At 39.9% G+C, this 13,469-nt stretch overlaps 1 protein-coding gene across 6 annotated transcripts in view; it reads right to left on the bottom strand.

Annotated features, from left to right (window-relative positions):
- LOC117942516 (spectrin beta chain, non-erythrocytic 4-like) overlaps nt 1-13,469 on the bottom strand; it is an 84,710-nt gene that overhangs the window by 47,585 nt on the left and 23,656 nt on the right. For 5 of the 6 annotated variants that reach the window (XM_034868010.1, XM_034868011.1, XM_034868012.1 and 2 more), the window contains 10 exons: nt 12,793-12,951; nt 11,353-11,655; nt 10,748-10,898; nt 10,487-10,623; nt 7,998-8,147; nt 6,308-6,676; nt 5,882-6,096; nt 4,687-4,824; nt 777-1,017; nt 35-193 (listed from right to left, as the gene is read on the bottom strand). In XM_034868010.1, the coding sequence (XP_034723901.1) occupies nt 35-193; nt 777-1,017; nt 4,687-4,824; nt 5,882-6,096; nt 6,308-6,676; nt 7,998-8,147; nt 10,487-10,623; nt 10,748-10,898; nt 11,353-11,655; nt 12,793-12,951 (2,022 nt within the window). Of the gene's footprint in view, nt 1-34; nt 194-776; nt 1,018-1,684; nt 1,789-4,686; nt 4,825-5,881; nt 6,097-6,307; nt 6,677-7,997; nt 8,148-10,486; nt 10,624-10,747; nt 10,899-11,352; nt 11,656-12,792; nt 12,952-13,469 lie in introns of those variants that run through there. The other variant, XM_034868016.1, reaches the window with a different exon arrangement.

Below are 13,469 nucleotides of genomic sequence, written 5' to 3'. Positions count from 1 at the left end.
TGAAGTCTATGCTGATTGAACTATCTCTGTGTACCTGTATGAAGCTCTGCAGCCTGCTAGCCACCATCAGCGAGTCCTCACAGCCTTGCAGGGTGCGTTTCAGCTCCTCCCACTCCACACTGATGCCATCAAACGGCACGAGAACCTCCATAGCCCGAACTGGGTGGGCGGTGGCCAAATGTTCCGCCTCTTCCTACATCACCAAACAGAGACGGCATTATGATGAGTGTAGCCTTTTATGCTGCAATAATACAACCTCCGTTTAAAATCATCGTAACCTTTACATTTTTTGTATCTTTTGTGGTTCCTCTCACATACTGGTTTGTTCAAAAATAATTTCTTATTAATTTATTTGAATAAATGCCCACTAGATACTGTACATACAGTATATATCACCATAACTGTGTTTATAGTGTACATATTACAGTTACTACTCTCTATTTCCTATTTTTATTCTTTCTTTGTGTATTTTTCTAGCCTATTTAAACTGAATGTGTATTTTTTTTTTGTTGTGCAGCATTGAGCTGCTGTGACAAGTAAATTACCCCATTGTGGGATCAAGAAAGTCTATCTTATCTTACTGATGCATTCCAAATTTCTTGTTGCACCAACGGTGGCTAGTTTGTAATAAATGAAAAAAAAAAAAAAAATGAAAAATGAGCTTGTAGTTAGCATTTCCAGTTAAAGCCAAGTGTTTTTAATGAGATCTTTGAACCCTTTAATAATGTCTTCCTTGAACATTTGTACACTCAATGTATTTTCCAATAATTCCATACCTGTAGATGCAGAAGTTTGGGCTCCAGGACAGACAGGGCTCCCTCCATGGTGGAGAGGCGTCTCTGCAGAGCCAGAACTCCTCCCAGGTCGCTGCCCATGTACTGAGTGGCGTCAATTGCTTTTCTCTTGTCCTGGATCTGGGACTTGATCTCGGCACACTCCAGCAGGTAGTTTTGCAGGCGTAACATCGAGTCCAGCTGATCTTTTTTCTGCTCAACCAGCTCCACAATGCTGTTCCACCTGTTCCGATGTGACAGAGAGGATTGGGTTATGCTAAATGTGAGTGTGGTACTATGAAGGAGGTGCAATTGTGAAGAGAGTCTGAATTTATTGTGAAGTTTTACACCTGTAGTATGTATTTCCCTCTCCTTCCAAAAGAGATTTGTTTTAGTCATGTATTTGCCTTTCTATTTTGAATTACAAAGGTTTTTTCGAATACATGGCCGGTTTGGATCATTTAGGTTGTTTATTTCGTCCTTCTTACACTATTAAGGTTTAAACTCATATTAACTGTAAGAGTACCAGCCCTCTGTTTTTCCTGGTCAAAATATCCGCTGCAAAAATCCATCAGGCTTGTTAACAGCAGATGTAATCTAAAACAAAGAATGTATCAACTAAAAAATATCTCATCTGGTGGGACTGAAACCAAACCAATTTTAATGCTTGATCTGGTGCTGACATGAAAGCTCCTTTTTGAGAGAAGTTTTTGTTTCTGTCCACTGGGATGTAAAAACTAAACGTCTTAAACATGAAAGCTTAATTCTGACCTTGAGATGAGCCAAGCTGCATCGTAAAAGACATGTTCAAATGAATTACGATGACCACAGAGGACCAGATATGAATGGCATGAGACAGTTTGGTCTGCTCTCTGTATGCTGTGGTTTCAGCCCAGGACTCGTCTGCTTACCATATCGTCATACAATATGTCCTCCTGATTTTGCTCCAGATCAGCAGGTCTCAATCCACACCCATTAAGCCAAGAAACACACACACAAACACACACTCACACACACACATACACACATCCTTCTGACTGTAATGAGGTAATGGCAGAGTGGCTGAGAGGCAGACAGAGCGCTCAGCAGGCAGGCAGGAAAACAGCTCGGGGACATCAGAGCTGCAAAAGTTGTCTTATTGATGCAACATGGTGGCGTGAATTTGTGGGATGTATGTGTGTGACGGGGGTTCGCTGCTTCACAAAAATGAAACATAACATACAGGGAAGCAGTGATTAATTAGAATACCCAAACTCAGTTTACACACAACTTGATTTGTTTTTATGTAATTTTGAAATAAAGAATTCATCTTGATAATTTTTAACATAAATAAAATACTAATTATTAATATAAATGGGTCTGGTTTTACTGTAGTAGTTATATGTAGAAAGATGCACAAAATTAGAAAAACTTTTTACTTTATGTTCATGGTTAACTACTCCTCAGATCTCTGCAGGGTAAACCCAGATTGCCCAGATCTATCCGACTACTTTTTAACGTACACATGTTCCACCAAAACAAGTTCCTTCCCGAGGCTGTTTTGCAGAGGCAACGCAGGCTTTAGCACCATTAGAAGATTGTAATTGGTTTTAAGAAATGCCAATAAACCAAAGCATGTCTCTCTCCCATCCCAGAATGCTGTGCGGACTAGTCAGACCCTTCTTCACAGCGCTGTGGAGGAAGGATAAATTACATGACTATGTGCTTTACAAAGTGAAAATATTTAACTAATGGGAAATACAGTTAGAATTTTCCATTTAAACTACATTCATGTATTTCCTTACACGTAGGATTACTGGTGTAACCATGACCCCAATACTGTACACAGTGTCCATATCTAAGGAAAGATATTTTAGAGTCAAGTTACCAAAAATCTAAACAGAATTTGAATAACTAATGGCAGAGAAGGTGATAAGGAGTTAGAAGTGTGGATTTTTTTCTGTCGGTTCTTATTTTTGCTCTCGGCTGGCTTCTTCTTGACTGAAGCAGCCAGCACAGATGGTCACCCTGAGACCAACACTATGTGCCAAGTAGAGCCCGACCAATAAAGGATTTTCAATGCCGATACCAATAGAAATATTTGGTTATTAAAAATTCCGATGTGCCGATATATCGACAGATATATATTTAAAAAATCCAGACCCGCATTACAAAACATAAACAGATTTACCTTACATTATTTATTTTTTGTTATTTATGAGTTATCACTAAAATAATATGATAATAGTTTGTTTTATTGTCACAACAGAACATAGGAACATCAAAATATATTAAAGTTCTAACAAATAAAATGTATAAAATTACAAACTTAAGATATTAAACTTAACATCTTTTGAACAAAACAAAAAAAATCAGTGTTGCCAACAGGGGCGTTGTAGAGCTTCCACTGGTGGACAAACAATCCAACGCCAACGCTCAAAACATGGTTGACCGTCCGTTTCTATTTTATAAATATTCATTTATCAGCATCATTTAATTGTCATTATAAATGATTCTGATGAATGAATATAAAAAAAACTGACTGTCAACTTGTTATGAGCGTTGGCGTTGCATATGCCGATCCCAATAAATCGGGAAATGCCTAATATCAGCCAATAATATTGCCCCAACGATATATCGGTCGGGCTCTATTGCCAAGGTTGCAAGACTGACACGGATAAAAGCCAGTCCCATCACAGGGTTGACCTGGCCGGATGTTACCGTAAATAACGCTCATACTCATACTCTACTAAGATGAAAAAGCAGGTAGGAGTTCAGCCTCTATACTAAGTCAAAAACAATTACACTCTGCGAACAAAAAGAATTCTCTTCAGTATGAATTCCCCTGAATAATTACACAACCCAAAGAAATGTCTCTCCCTTGCCATCTCCCTTTTCTCTCTGCATGTAAGTCTGCTTTCCTCTCCTCCCACCTACTCCTCCACCTTTCCCGAGAGTAAATATGACAGAGATCCAAGAGGCTGCTCTCCACATCCAGTGCTGTATGTGAAAATCATCAAATTAATTTCTGGATATAAGTTTGAAAGGCATTCATTTACTGAGACTGCTTTGTAGTTCCAACAAGGTCAACTTTAACATCTGTGTTAGTGAGCGTGCAAAGACACAGCCAGTGTATTAGTGTTTTAATGCATATTGTGTAACTGTCCATTAGTATAGTAGTGGCACTGTAGTGTTTTGATGGCATTGTTATTATTAATGGTAGTAGCTGTAATATGACTCATTAACAATATAACAAGTAATTCAAACAATACTCATAGATTTAACCTTCGTAATTAAAATGTAACTGTGTTGAAATAAACATATTCAAATGCATTTAACTTAATTTTACTACTTTCCTAAATTTTATCTTCCCCTGCTTTGTGTTTTAAATAATGATCTAATGTATTTCTGGGCCTCAGGCAAAACATTTTGAGATTCCACTGTGTTTACAAGGTGCTGTATTACCTCGCCTAATAGGATTTGGAACCGAGTATTAGAGAGTGTATCGTCATGCCATGTACCAGTAGCAGTAGAACTGCGGGTTTAGGGATACTTTAATGCCGGTTAGCATTAAGCTTTGTATCAGTAGACACCCAGTATTATTTTCGAATGACCGTGCTTCCCTCCCTCATGTCCCCCTGAGAGGAGAGATCTCTGTATTGTGTCTGGGAGAAAAAAAAATCGTATCCATTTTGCATTATTCGATTCTTTTTTTCTGGCTTTTCTCGGCCTACTGGGCACCAACTTTTACATTTTATTTCTCCTACATAAATGACAAAATATAAATACATATCAATCTTTCCAGCGGTGAAACATCGCTTTAAGAGTATGTTTTGTAAACTTGTTGTAATTGGTAATGTCAGTAAAAGTACAAGTAGTATCTGGGATATGGGTTGTGGTCGTAGCTGTTGGGAGGCGAGTTGATTTTCAGTACCTTGAGTTGAGGTGGTCCTGACAACCTCTAACCTCTGTAGAGGATGGATGACCACCATCCAGGAGCTGCTGAACTATCTGGTTAACGTCCAGGATCCTACCCATCAGGCTGTTCATCTCCTGGTCCAGGCTCTCAAATCTACAACAACAAAAGGATATCGTGGGATATGATGGGAAAAAGTTGGCTGGTAAGGATGTTTTTGCATTGGCCAAAAACTAAGCTTTTTGATTTAAGGACCTCATTTTAAGCTCATTGTCAGGTTCATAATTGTATTTAGAAGTTGTACCAGAAAAGGGTTTTCCTGCTTTCATTTTTTAAAAAAACACCATATTTTTGTTGTACTTCACATAGCTGCAGCTCCTCTTTTCCCCATGTGTGCATCGAGTGAGAAATCTCACTTCTATCCCATCTTTTTGGAGTTGCCCATGCACAGTACCAGTAAGGACTGCTAGCCAGTCAGAAGCAGAGTAGGTCGGGCCCTGACAAGCAATCTAGTGGGATCCAAAACAAACATGCTTCATCCAGTAACCTATGGCTTCAGATTAGCCGTACAACCTAGACTGGAGCAAGACATTTCAGAGTCTTTTATACGCAACGTTTTAATTCTGCATTTTCTCCTGGACATGGCAATATAACTATCTGAACTAGCTTGGTTTGAGGGCATGCCACATTCCCTGCTAGGCCACATTATAACGTGTGTTACAAAGTGACGCTAAATGACACACGTGGGCTTTTCCGGTTTGTAAATCTATTGTATGCCCAAAATAGATATATAACAAAATAAAGGAAAGGGGAAAAGCCAAAAAGCATAATATGAGCTCTTTAAACAAAAGAGAAACCCAGCTGGGCTTCTGTGCAAACTTCAACTTAATTGACTTGTCCCGAGGGGCAATTTGTGACGCAACCTTGGACATGTGAGACAATCAGGCACACAGCCCAACAGTGGAGCATTGAAAATAAGAACAAGGAATACATAAATCACATTAACGTAGCTAAGGTCCTACAATCCATCATTAAGGTGCCAGTTATTCCATCATAAAGTGGCAGAATTGATAGACATCTATAAAAGCCATCATAAATCACTAATAAAATTCTGAGCAACAAGTACTATCACAAATTGAACTACAACGAATCCCTTTTCGAAATCCCTATTTCATGTCACACCTAACCTTCCTCTCCTCTAGCTTTTCCTCACCTGTGTGCGACCATCTCCACGTCCTCCAGTCTCTCTGGGATCTCCATCTTGTCCAACCACTGCTCCTTCTCATCAATCCACAGCTCACAGGCATTGACCTCGCTGAACATGCGGTAGACAGCGAGGGCGTCGTGGAGCCACTGCTGTCGGAGCACCGCCACCTCGGCCACTTCAGTATAGAGCTGCTCCACCTCTCCCATACGCACGTGCACCTCCTACAGTGAGGAGAGGGCAAATCCTAGATCCTTGCAAAAATCAAACTATAAATCATTTTATTAATATTTTTCAAAGAAAATGAGAATAATGACACAAAATAGATCATTCCCCCTATATCGTGATTCATATTGCAATCATATTATCAGTAAAAAATAATCGCAATTACATATTTTCCTTATATTGTGCAGCCCTAATCCTTTCCCTGCTCACCTCCTGGTCACGGTAGCGCAGAGGCAGCAGCACCATATGTTTACGCAGTGTCACTACATGCAGGCGATGTTTGTCGATGGCCTCGCTGACCCCTTTGTGTTTCTTCAGAAGTGACTGGGTGGAGTACTCATCGTGTCCAAAGTCTTCGCTGTAGACCAGGCGGTAAGCATCCTGTAGCCATACTACCAGGTCGTCTGTCTCCGTGGAGAACTGAAAAAAGTTCAGCGCCTCCTGCAGGTGGCCGAGTCGCTGCGCGGCCTGGTCCTCCAGCCTCTTCCACTCGCCCTTCACCTCCATGATGCTCTCCTGGATCCCCGCAGTGCCAAAGCTCTTCTCACTCAGGATCTGCTTTCCTCGCTTCATGGTGTTCTATAGAGGCAGGATAGGATAGTGTTATTCCCAATTATTTCACTAAAGTGGAACACAAGCCAAATTTGCAGATAACGTAGACACCCGTTTGATAAATTAGACTCATGCATTAGGCATGGTTACGGTCTCGTTCAGTAGCCTGGTGCGCAGGTTCCTCTTGACAGCCTATCTACCATGCAGCCTGCAACATTCACTTCTCTAACATTTAACTGAACACAACTACCAAGATAACATGACGCGTATTTGTATCCGATGTCCTACCCCATCGATAACGTGTGAATTGCCACGAACACAATCATCTAACTTGCACTGGAAACAAAGTTTGGTTAATAACTCAAGCTTGCCGAGAAAAAGAGGCCGCTTCATTGCATTAGACTCAAGCAGTTGCACGGTTACATTTGATCTCGTTCAGTAGCCTGGTGCCAACAACTCTTTTGGTCGAATCGTGCTGCTAAAGGTAGCCCATTTCATGATTGATTCTACCACCACTCCAGTGGAAGCGCTAATGAGGTAAAAAAACTAAAAAAAACAGGAGTGAGTCAGTTAATTGTCGTATGACACTCGATTCTCCCAGTTCAGGAACATGACTTGGGTTAATTAACCGGCTCTTGGGTCAGTTTATCAACACTACTTGCTGAAGAGGAAAGGTTTGCAAATTTTGAATAGGATCTGTCATAAAAGTATGCTCATGCTGCAAAATGGCATTACACCAAGTCATTTATACTATGCAAAAATCCCAGCATGTTTTTTCAAGGAAATAATCAGAAGTACTAGTCACCAAATGCAGGAACATTGATCTTTGACATTTGGATGCATTTACAGTATTTCTTTTTTTACTTTTTTCTCTTCATTATGAACAAAACATGCTCCTTACTGGCTTCATGCGTGGTGCTGTTTCTCAATGGATGGTACACTGACCAGCAATTTCACATGATAATAAAACTTTCATGTGCAATTTCACGACAACTACAAGTTCACAAACAAGAAGAACAGCATGAAACCAATGCCAATAAATCACATATGGAACTAATTGAAATTACACATGTTCAGACTGTTATAGAGTCAGATTCAACAAACGAAAATATACAGAAAAAAGCAGGGTGCTATAACAACTGTATTTGTACTAATGAAAATTCCTAAAGTTCCCTAAAGATCCCTAAATTCCCTAAAGTACCTGAAGTTGAGAACAGAAACTCCAAGTACTGTAGGCTTTCCAGGTGCACTTACACACACACACACACACACACACACACACACACACACACACACACACACACACACGCACGCACGCACGCACGCACGCACGCACGCACGCACACACCTGCAGCAGTGACCGGTGAGCCAGCAGTTCTCCTGCCAGAGTCTTGTGTTTTTGTAGTAACTTTAGCACACTGCTCAGGTCCTTCCCATAACCCTGAGCTCCCAGGATAGAGCTCTTCTCCCTGATCCAGGCCTCCGACTCCTCCAGCTCCTAACAGCAGAACAAACAGACAAACTAGATTTACTTTTTTGTTTTAACAAAGAAAATAAACATAATACCTATAGGTTTTACAACATAAACCTAATTCTAAAAAAAAAAGGTTGAGAAGGAGGAAAAGATAGTTAAAATTAATTATTTTACTCAATTAGTTGTCAACTTTTAAATTATTCACCAACTATTTTGATAGTCGATTAGTTGGTTTGAATGATTTTTTTTTAAGACAAAAGTAATATAAAAAAAGTATTCTAGCTTCTTAAATGTGATTTATTTTAGTTTATTCTCTCCTCTCACAGGAAACTGAATATCTTTGAGTTGTGGACAAAACAAGACATTTGAAGACGTCACTTTGGTCAACTTTGGTTGTTTTAAAGTACTTAACAAATAAAGTTGGATTGGATTGGATTTTGGGAAACACTGATCCTCATTTTTCACAATTTTCTGACATTTTATTGACCCAACAACTAATCGATTAATCTAGAAAATATTCAACAGATTAATCAACTATGAAAATAATCATTACTTGCAGTCCTACAAGATAGACTCAAACAAACAACAAAAAAACGTAAAAGAAATGCAAAGAGAGAACAAAAAAAGGTTAGGCAATGTCTACGTGTGAAAAGAAAACAGCATGTAAAGAAACTAAGTTCAGAAATATAGAACAGTCCTCCCTTGTAATCCCTAATGTCCATCTAACACCAAGTCCAGTCTGTTTCTGAGAGCCTCTCCAAAAGGCAGAAGTGGAATTAGCCGAATTAATCAATGTGAGATAATTAGTGACTCGACTGTGTGAACCAATCTTCTATTCTAAATATACACATAACTCTACTTAGAGCTTTACTTACATCATACCATTACTTTCAAACTGTGTTCTAAAAGCTTATTCACTAATATTAATAACTACTTCATGGCCTCTGTGTTATCAAAGCGACAGACAGCATTTTCAGGCAATTTACACTAATTCTGACACATGACTATAGACTTGCATCTAAGACATATTGATGCACCAAACTAAGAAAAAAATAAAGGTACGTGATAAATGGAAAAATGCTGGTGGGATTCTAATTGTACCTGAGTGTTCAAAATATTACAGAGTGAGTCCATAAACGGTCAGCATTATATGACTACCATTGCATTTGGTTTGATTTGAGCAATTAATCGGATTATAGTTTTGACCTTTTCTCCCACATTGCTAGAGAGACAGCTGTGTTATTCATAAAAACTGTAGTATAGTATATAATTAATGCTGTTAAACACTAATCAATGGTTGGTCAGCCAGCTAGGTTTTGTTCTGACGCAAAGCAGCAAAGACCAAAGATTCATAAGACAGTATTTCACTGTGAGACTTTTACGTCTTCACTAGAAACATTTATGTTACATCTCTCCTCTAGTTAGCGAGTTGTGGTTAAGAAGGAATGCGAAGAGTTGGGGGTTAGGATTATAGGCCAGGAATAGAGGTTGGTGAGTATAATTGATGAATTAGTGCATATTTAAAGGTCCCATGGCATGAAAATGTTACTTTATGAGTTTTTTTAACATTAATATGTGTTCCCCCAGCCAGCCTATTATCCTCCGGTGGCTAGAAATTGCGATAGGTGTAAACCAAGCCCTGGGTATCCTGCTCTGCCTTTGAGAAAATGAAAGCTCAGATGGGCCGATCTGGAATCTTGTCCTTTATGAGGTCATAAGGGGCAAGGTTACCTCGCCTTTTTCTGCTTGGCCCGCCCGGAGAATTTGGCCCACCCATGAGAAAGAGACATCATGGCTTTCAAACGAGCAAAGTGGCAGTCGATCAAAGCCACGCCCCCTGCCTCCCCCCCTTCTCCTCAAAAGCTATCTAGTATTGTATTTAAATAAGCTGCAGGTTTGGGAAGCTCAAGATACAATTATTACAAACACAAAGACTGACACCCCTTTAAATATCTATCAAAAGAGTGAAATCATCATATAGAGACGGCAACTGCAATAATCATTTAAATACAACACACATTTTAAGACGGTCTCTCTGAAGGCATTAATAATGTTGCACTCGGTTCTACACACAAAAAGATAGAGAAAACAGTTTTGTTGAAATTAAAAAAGGAGCGCTTGAGAGAGTTCAAACCCAGCGTATGTTCTCATCTCCACAACCCCGACCAATCACTGGGTGAGATGTGTGTGAACATCGGAACAATGGTTTGTGGAAAGTTACAAAAAATGTAGGACACATCCCCCAATTTGTGTGAAATTGGCTGTTTAAATCATCCAACAAACAAATATTGGCCTCTTAACATGCTTGGAACAATAACATGACTTTATCCTGCCTTTAGCCTCGTCCCGTCGGCCCATTTTACCTGAAAGAAGGCCCACAGTTGTCTCGACTCCTCAAGCTCATCACGCCTTTTATCTGCCAGTTGTTTCAGCTCCTCCAGACAGGAAGAGACATGGTTGACACGGTTACAGATCACCTGTGGGTCACACGGTTGGTAACCTGGGAAACAACAAAATTAGGTTAATTAACATTAAAAAAAGAAACACAGAATTCAATTTAAAGATGATAAACTGACACACTTTGCCAGCGCTATACACATTTCACAAGACGGATGTGAGTGTACCCTCTATAGTGGTGAATTTGAGTGCAGCGGTGTTGAGTGTCTCGACCCTCTCAGCCTGCACTGCAATGTCGGCTTCCTGCAGGCTGTGTTTCTGCAGCAGGTCGTCCACCTGCAGAAGATGCTTCCCAAAGTCCTTCGACAGAAGCTGGACCTGAGAGAGAGGGAGATGACAGGGAACGTGTGATGTCATTTATATAAGGAGGCCTTTTTTTGCCTTCTACTTCCTCATTCAATTATGTCTTCCCTCTTCCTATATTCCCAGAGTCTTCATTAACATTGATGAATCAAAAGCAAGCAAACATACTTTTGCTCTGTGTCTTTCTTCTTTCACTCTGTCTTTCTGGATCTCCCCCATTTCTAGTTTTCACTCTTAAAACTATGTAATAATAATAGTAATAAATTGAATTTGTATAGTGCTTTTCCCAAACTCAAAGTCGCTTTACAGATCAGAAACAGTAGATTTATATATATAATTTTTTTTAAACCTCTTTAACCTTGCCCACTACTTCATTCCTCTGTCTTTATCTAACTACTGAATATAGTGGAGTGTCTCGCTCTCACTCTCTCTTTCTCTCTCTCACTACACACAGCCTCCAGTACAGCACCTGTGTGTCCTCCATCCAGTCGATCATGTAGACCATGTCCTGAAAAGTCTTCTGCAGGGCCAAGTTCTTCTCCAGACGGGTCCTCCTCCCAGCCACCAGCTCCTTCAGCAGACTCCACTGGCCCAGAATGTTCTCCTTACGTGCCAAGATACGCCGAATGTCGTAGTATCCTTCTGTCTCCATCTCTGCAGCAAGTTCCACCACCACGCCAATTCGCTCTTCATATGAGGCTATGTCGGCCTCGATAGCCTCGTGTTTCTTCATTGCCGCCTCGACTGCTGGTAGGTCATAGCCAAAATTGTCCTGTATTGAGCAGAAATAATTGAAAAAAAAAAGTGTAAGGTGTGCCGCTGAGGCCATGAGAGTGGGGAGACAAAGGGGGGAGGAGCAAAGAGAGAGTGAAAGAACACTAATCTGATGAAAATTAACCACTGGAAATATGACGACCAAAGGCTAACTAATTTGCACACAGTAGTAGAGGACTTCACATACTGTACATGCACAGGTTGATTGTACAGCCTATACAATATTCTCTTTTGCAGGCCTAGTTTGTTAATTTAGACATACAATATACAGTGGATGTACGGTACTTTACATAACAAGTTGTACATAATCTCAATCAAACATCTAGATCCTATTTATACATTTATAGTTGTTAATTCCAAAGTTAATTTGATGTAGTCTCCTACTTCAAAAAAGAGGTGAAGATGCAAGGCACTGAGTCTGAGTATAATAAGAAGCCTTTAATTTTACATGACATAAGCGTTTCAGCTGAAAGCCTTCGCCAGGGTGTTGAGGTAAAATCCAAACAGACACTTAACCGGCATGGCACAAATGGGTTTAATGTGCGAGGGTGTGTACGTTGCATTGACTAATTGTGATGTCTTATGTGCATGTCTTAAACACACAGTAAACGTGAGCATCCAGGTAGCTCAGTTGGTAGAGCAGGTGCCCTATATACAGAGGTTTACTCCTTGAAGCAGTACGCCTGGGTTCGACTCCAGCCTGTGGTGCTTTACAGAATCTCATTTGCCCTCTCTCTCTCTCCCCTTTCCTGCCGAATAAACGCCCCAAATTAATCTTTAAAAAAAACAAGTGAGCATAAACAGAAGAGAACAGAAACTTTCCCCCTGTAGCAGATGAGTTTGAAAACAGCCTTCTAGTGTCAAGCTTGTGCATAGTGAGGCAAAAACATCCAGGTGAAGGAACACATTTTTGAGTGGAGTGGGGACTTAGACAGTGCAGGTACCTTTGTTACACTGATGAAGTTAAATTGATCTGGTATTTATCATCATATCACTAAGCATGCAGGATTTGACTTTACATCGAAGCAAAACAGAAAAATAGTTAGCATAAAACAATTATATTATTTCTCATGTTACTAAGGTGAACTGCAACTAGAAGAAGCATGTTTATAACCCAGCCGCATAAGGTCTGTACCTGAGATACAAGCCTCTGGTTCTCATTGAGCCAGGCTTGTCTCATGGTGGTTTTGTGGTCAAAGCACTGAGCCAGCAGCTCCAACTTCTCCTGACGAATCAGCTCCTTGCGCAGAGCCACGCCCCTCTCATGCTCAGCCTTCTCCAGCCTCTCCCAGGCCTGGACAGGAAAAAATTAAATAAACAGTTTAATAGTGGTTATTTACCAGTAGTTGATAAATAAAGTAGTGAAAAACAAAAATTGATTAAACACGTCAATGTGAGGTGAAAACCTTTGAAGGAGGTGCAGATTTATGTCTCAACTGTTAAAGAGTGATGGCGACGTTTTAACCCTCGTGTTGTCTTCCGGTTGACCATGCACTAGTTGTCCCTCTGGTACAAAATTAACACTTTTTTGGGACACATTTTCTGACGTTTTTGTCCATTTTTAAAATAACTTTTTTAATCACTTTTGTTCAACATTTTCTATGCTATTTTTTCATTAACACCAACTCATCACCACTAGTTTTACACCTATTTTGGAATACATGGGCAATACATGTCATTTATAGGAAATTATACCTAATTTTAAAATTATGAATTATTTTAACTAATATTACAGGAACCTACACTCACCGGCCACTTTATTAGGTACACCTGTCCAACTGCTCGTTAACACTTAATTTCTAAGCAGCCAAT

The sequence above is a fragment of the Etheostoma cragini genome, chromosome 3, assembly GCF_013103735.1.
Source record: "Etheostoma cragini isolate CJK2018 chromosome 3, CSU_Ecrag_1.0, whole genome shotgun sequence".
NCBI lineage: Eukaryota > Metazoa > Chordata > Actinopteri > Perciformes > Percidae > Etheostoma > Etheostoma cragini.
This window is presented reverse-complemented; position numbering and strand designations above follow the sequence as displayed.